General features: G+C 40.5%; 1 protein-coding gene across 3 annotated transcripts; it reads left to right on the top strand.

The window, feature by feature from the left end:
- The first annotated feature begins 404 nt into the window (after positions 1 to 404).
- pjvk (pejvakin) lies at positions 405 to 4172 on the top strand. Of its 3 annotated transcripts, none has more exons than XM_069675328.1 (6): positions 405 to 615; positions 1453 to 1648; positions 2635 to 2776; positions 2943 to 3060; positions 3653 to 3796; positions 3871 to 4172. In XM_069675328.1, exons 1-6 carry the CDS (start codon positions 405 to 407, stop codon positions 4170 to 4172), a joined length of 1113 nt encoding a protein of 370 aa, XP_069531429.1. The 3 variants fall into 3 exon arrangements, with proteins under 3 accessions (XP_069531429.1, XP_069531431.1, XP_069531430.1); XM_069675330.1 differs by having other exon boundaries at positions 3653 to 3704; positions 3845 to 4172; XM_069675329.1 differs by having other exon boundaries at positions 3653 to 3699; positions 3819 to 4172.
- Positions 4173 to 5393: the final 1221 nt, after the last annotated feature.

The following is a 5393-nucleotide window of genomic DNA, read 5'->3' on the forward strand; positions in this document are numbered from 1 at the left end:
AACATCATCTCGTATGAAAACCACAAAGACATTAGAGGGTTTTTTGGCCTTTTAGAGAAGCAGAACTTTTGTGCAGACTTTTATTTTGTAGTTTAAGCTGCAGTCAGCGGTTAGAGATTAAAAAAAGGTAATCATGTAAGATAATACTCTTTAAATTAGCTTTTTTCCACCTCATTACCACGTGACAGGAAGCTGCAGGCCTACAGTGACCTGGCAAGTTAACACACACACCTTGTCCCAGATTATCTTACACACTATCTGCATTATTTAGCATTTCACGAGTCACAAAGAACAGCCACGGATTAGAAGAAGAGCACTGCAAGACCAGCAATGAACCCAGCAGTGTGTTTTTGAGTCGAGGATGGTATTTTTTTACCTGGTTTGACACTCATGCATCTGTCGAAATGTTCACAGCAGCCACCAAGAACTTCGTGAAGCAGGTCGGAGACACGGGGAGGCTGATCCCGGTCCCGAGCCTGAGCGAGGCCGACAGGTACCAGCCGCTCAGCCTGGTCACCAGGAAGAGGAAGAGGCATTTCTGGAAGAAGAACAAGTACGCCTCGACCCCCTTCTCGCTCAAAGACATCCTGGTTGGGGAGAAAGAGATCACAGCAGGTAGAGTGATGAAACAGAAGTCAGGATTATGAGGATTAACTTGAGAAAAATGTACAGCTGAAAGTAGCTTCAAGGTGTAAAACTGTATTTTTTATTATCTGTGGGCTGGTTTAAGCTCCGAATTTAACTTAAATGATGAATTACTCTAACTTTAGATGTCTTCATCATGTTTAGCATAACTCCAAGACATTCAGTGCGACATATACGGTTTATTTGAAATTGTTTTGCTCTCTACAAAACTGTTAAATAAAGTTAAGTGGTTTTGAACAATGTTCACAAGGCTGTTTTTTAGGGTAAAAGTCAATATCAATTATTTCTTATGAGTCCCAATACATTTAAGGGATACAAGATATATATTTTGTTGGCCAATATATCAGGGAAATTTTGTCCTTTACATTTAAGAAAGCTAACAAAAAATATTGATTACCAGCCAGCCATAAAGTCCACAAATAAATTGTTAGCTTGTTTTTCTAAAGAAAGCCAACAAGCTAACATGGTTCCTCCCTTTTACAGCTAACAGTTACATAAAATATTTCTTCTTTTTTGCCGTAAGTGTCAACTTGATTACACAAATATCAGTGTAACCATCATTGTATTTGTTGAAATAATAGGTTACTTCCTATAACAATGGTAATTGTCCGATACTGTGTTTTACTGTTGTCGAGTTGAAGCTACTTCATGGACATCGTATTTATAAGTTCATCATGTTTTTGTCAAGTAACATATAGCTGTCAAAAAAATGTAGGCGGGTAAAAGGGGAAATATTTACACTTACAGTTGGTAAACTTACGTAACGTACTAATTTACATGCCAATACGTCTATATTTTCTCTAACAGGAGTGTCGTCTTATCAGCTCCTCAACTACGAGGACAAATCTGATGTCGCTTTAAACGGTCGGTTAGGAAACCACCTCATCAACGATGTTGGGTTTAACGTCAGCGGGTCCGACAACGTGGCCGTCAAAGCCTCGTTCGGCATCGTGACCAAACACGAGCTGGAGGTGCCGACGTTACTGCGGGAACTCAACTCCAGGTAACACAACGTCACCGTGTGCTAACTTTGAACAGCTGCTAAATGTGCGGTATCTTCAAGGAGACTGATTAGATTAAGTGTCATCTGTGTAACCATGATCTATTTTTGATTAATAATAGATGATAGATGCGAAGAGTCAACTGTCATGTGTTGGTGTATATTTCTACCCAAGAAAATTTGACATTATATATCTTTATATATTCACATTTTTCCTCTGAAACAACAGCTACAAGTGACCACTGACCTCCTTGTGACAGAGGGAATATGAGACGAGGGATTCCCTGTAATAATGAATAAATCATTGTGTTATTCTAAACTGGAACACATAAAACAGGAGCTACAAGAGGACAATGCAAGTCATTATTGCGCAGGCGCAGACAGCTGTCAAAGTTACTGGTAAATTGTGCTTGTGTTGCAAATACTGGTTAGCCACAAGAAAGTACGACCAAACAAATAATTAGATCAACCACATTAGCTTGTTAGCTTTCTTGCCCAGAGTTAGGTGAGAAAATTGATACCCGTTTTGGGTGTGTAGGTTAAATATAAATCATTAGCTAGCAACCAGTTGGTTAAGCTAGTTAGCAGAACAACAGCTAGCTTGGCTATGTTTGAAGCTAACAAAATCCACACCACTACTTCGAAGAGCTAACACTTTATGAATTGTTTAGTCCATACAAAACTCAGTGAAAAGAATACATTTTTGAATGTGTTAGGGGCTTAAGAGATGCTAGAAGGTGTATTTTGTTACCTTTAGAAAGACAGGGGCTAGCTATTTCCAGTTTTTATGCTAGGCTAAGCTAGCCAACTGCTGGCTTCAGCTTAAAAATGACCACACAGTCATGACAGTGGTATTGGGCTTTCATCTTAGCAAGAAAGCTAACATGCTAATCTGTTTCCCCTAATGTCAGACTGTTCCTTAAAGTTTTCTCACTATTCACAGCGATATAAAAACATTTATGTGAATTTATTTTTATTCGATCTTTCAGGAAAGTGGACCTCGATCACTGCCTGGTCCGTCAGTCAAAGGAGAGCGGGCGCAGCGTTCTTTGCGTCGTTGTGGAGAGCATCCGAACCACACGTCAGTGCTCTCTGACCGTCCACGCTGGGATGCGAGGGACTACCATGAGGGTAAACACACACATTTAAACACAGAGCTAATTTGAATCACTTTGGGGATGTAATACTCTTCTTTATCAGAGTAGATCCCATGTTACTTCAGCCATCTAACTTGTCCACTTCTAAATTTACCAATCGGCTGAGCAGGTATCTCATTCAACTTTCTGTTACTCTGCAGTTTCAGATCGACGACGGCAGAAACCCCAAAGGTCGAGACAAAGCCATCGTCATCCCTGCTCACACCACAATCGCCTTCAGCATCTGCGAGCTGTTTGTTCGACTTGACGGACGCCTTGGTACGAGGCTACTGATTCCCAAACCTTCATCTATTTTTAGCTTTGTATCTCCTACATTTAGAGATATAAAGGTACTCACTAAAAAGCAGTGCTGAAATTAGAACCTGTACCTTTAAATGAACAGTTCCACTTTTAGTTTTGCTAGAGAGTGTGATTAAAGTCGACGGGGCACTTAAAGGATGAGGAGGCTGGTTTAAGAGAAAATTTAAGGATAGAAATTCCCTTCATGGTTGAAAGTGTGTCCCACATGAAGAGCTGCAGGTGCATCATTTGTGGTTAACACCTGAGGCTCCTCACACTCTCTTTAAACATAAAACATGTGGCACCTGAAATTACAATGTTAACATTCTAAAGACTTAATGGTAGGTTGCTTTATCTTAGAGGGTTAAAGGGGCTAATAATGTGGAACACCCTAATCTGAGAATTCCCACTACTCCTGAATGCCTCATAATATTTTATCATCAGTTAATAACTACTTGAATTAACCCAGAAAACTTGTGTTTTTGTGAAATTAAGAGCTTCTAAAATTAAAACTACATTCCCAACATTTAGTAAAGGCCCTAAATGTTTGAACTCTCTTCTTCTGTGTTAGATATTTGTGTAGCTCCGGAGTCTCAAGGGGGATTTGAGCGCGAGCAGATCAGGGAGCAGCTCGGCGGTTTCATCGGTCACTTCTCCATGGGTCGCCTGCGCCGCTTCCTGTCTGGCATCGTCTACGGAAACCCCTTCAGAGCAGGTAAGCTAATCACCTCTGCTACATCATGAATGCACCTTTACTGTTGCTTAAATTTTGCTGTTTTTTTAAAGTAGAAAACCGAACATTCGAGGAGCTCACCCACTCCGACACCTACATGGACGACATGGTCACAGACTACTACGAGAAAGCAGCCAGCATGACGGACGTCTCCACAGCCTACCTGAGGGAAAGCTCCCACACGCGGGTCAACCTCCTCAAACACAACATCCCCAAGGGGCCGTGCGCGCTCTGCGGCATGGGCAACCAGAGGCGGGAAACTGTCTACGGCTGTCTGGAGTGCTCCACCGGGGGACAGAAATACGTCCGGCTGCACGTCGTGCCCTGTTTCGACCTGTGGCATAAAACCCTGAGGTGAAAAAGAGATATGTTCAAGATAGTGCAAGTGTTTACAAAATAAAAGTCATGAAAACTGGGCATAGACGGGAAATTCTGCTGAGCCACAACACCCTGAACTGTTGCTTCAACAACGGCCAACTATTCCAGTAAAAGATACAAAAATAAACTCTGTTATCTCTCCTACATTGTGGTGTCATTTTCAGTTTACCTTTGGCACCAACCTGTCTCTACACGTGTGCTGTGTATGTACTGTAGCTGCCAGATGGTAAATTATTCAGCGGGGGTATTGGGTGAAAATGGACGGGAGGGATCATGTGGAGGCCAGTGACGGCCTGGTTTTGTTTTGTTCCAAGTGTGTCATTTATTCTGAGCAGCAGATTTTTAGTCTTGTAGTTCTTTCTTTTGATTTTGGTTTATAAAAATAGAAAGCTAGACTATGCAACTTTAGCTAAGCAGCGCCCACTATTGCCAAGAAAGGCAATTACAGGATAATAGCAGAATACATTTGCTTTAACTTCCCATGAGCTATTTGCTCTAAGATGTAATATATTGTGTATCAGAAACAAAGGCAGAGGTTAGCTTTCTTAAGCTACTGGACGGACAACAATAGTTAAGGCTATACCAGCATACCCATGAGTGTATAGATTTATTGCAAATGAATTATTTTTATTATTTGTAAACGCACAATTATGTTCCTCTATTTTGAAAAGTTAAGTCAGCCTTATGTTACTGCTTTTAAAATCATTAATAAAGGGTCATACTAAGAGATACTAAAAAACAGCCTTCGAGGTAATAAGATTTAACCTTTAATTTTGCTATTCTCCTTTCTTATAACGTATGATTTTTGTTTGTATTTGGTATTTGTGAGAACATAACAGCCAAAATAAACCATAAAACATCCTCATTTGAACTCATGAATCTAATATTTAATAGTTACACGTTACCATAATATAAATTTGGAATATATTTCGATTAAATCATGTTGTTGATCTTGTAATCCACTTTGTAATTCAGCCTTGAATAAAGATTGATGTGCCATGCTTGTGCTTTCATCTGTTTGCCCTCCCTGCCGCCAGAGGGCGCAGCGCTTTAAGTTTAACCCGACTCAAACCGGATGTGTCAAGTGTCAACAACATGCAAACACGTGTGGAGTAGCAGTGGAGGAAGAAGCATGTGTCATACAAACCCTTTATTTAACTTTCTACAGTGATATACACACTAATGAAGTATATAGATGCGT

The sequence above is a fragment of the Semicossyphus pulcher genome, unplaced genomic scaffold, assembly GCF_022749685.1.
Source record: "Semicossyphus pulcher isolate SPU_LCO1_2020_fin unplaced genomic scaffold, fSemPul1.0.p SCAF_24, whole genome shotgun sequence".
In the NCBI taxonomy this organism is placed as follows: domain Eukaryota; kingdom Metazoa; phylum Chordata; class Actinopteri; order Labriformes; family Labridae; genus Semicossyphus; species Semicossyphus pulcher.

Excerpts from the sequence above, each read along its gene's own strand:
- pjvk (XM_069675328.1), top strand. The coding sequence starts at position 405 with ATGTTCACAGCAGCCACCAAGAACTTCGTGAAGCAGGTCGGAGACACG. Across the intron at positions 2,777-2,942 it reads TGCGAGGGACTACCATGAGG|TTTCAGATCGACGACGGCAG; the intron begins GTAAACACACAC and ends GTTACTCTGCAG. Across the intron at positions 3,797-3,870 it reads CGGAAACCCCTTCAGAGCAG|AAAACCGAACATTCGAGGAG; the intron begins GTAAGCTAATCA and ends TTTTTAAAGTAG.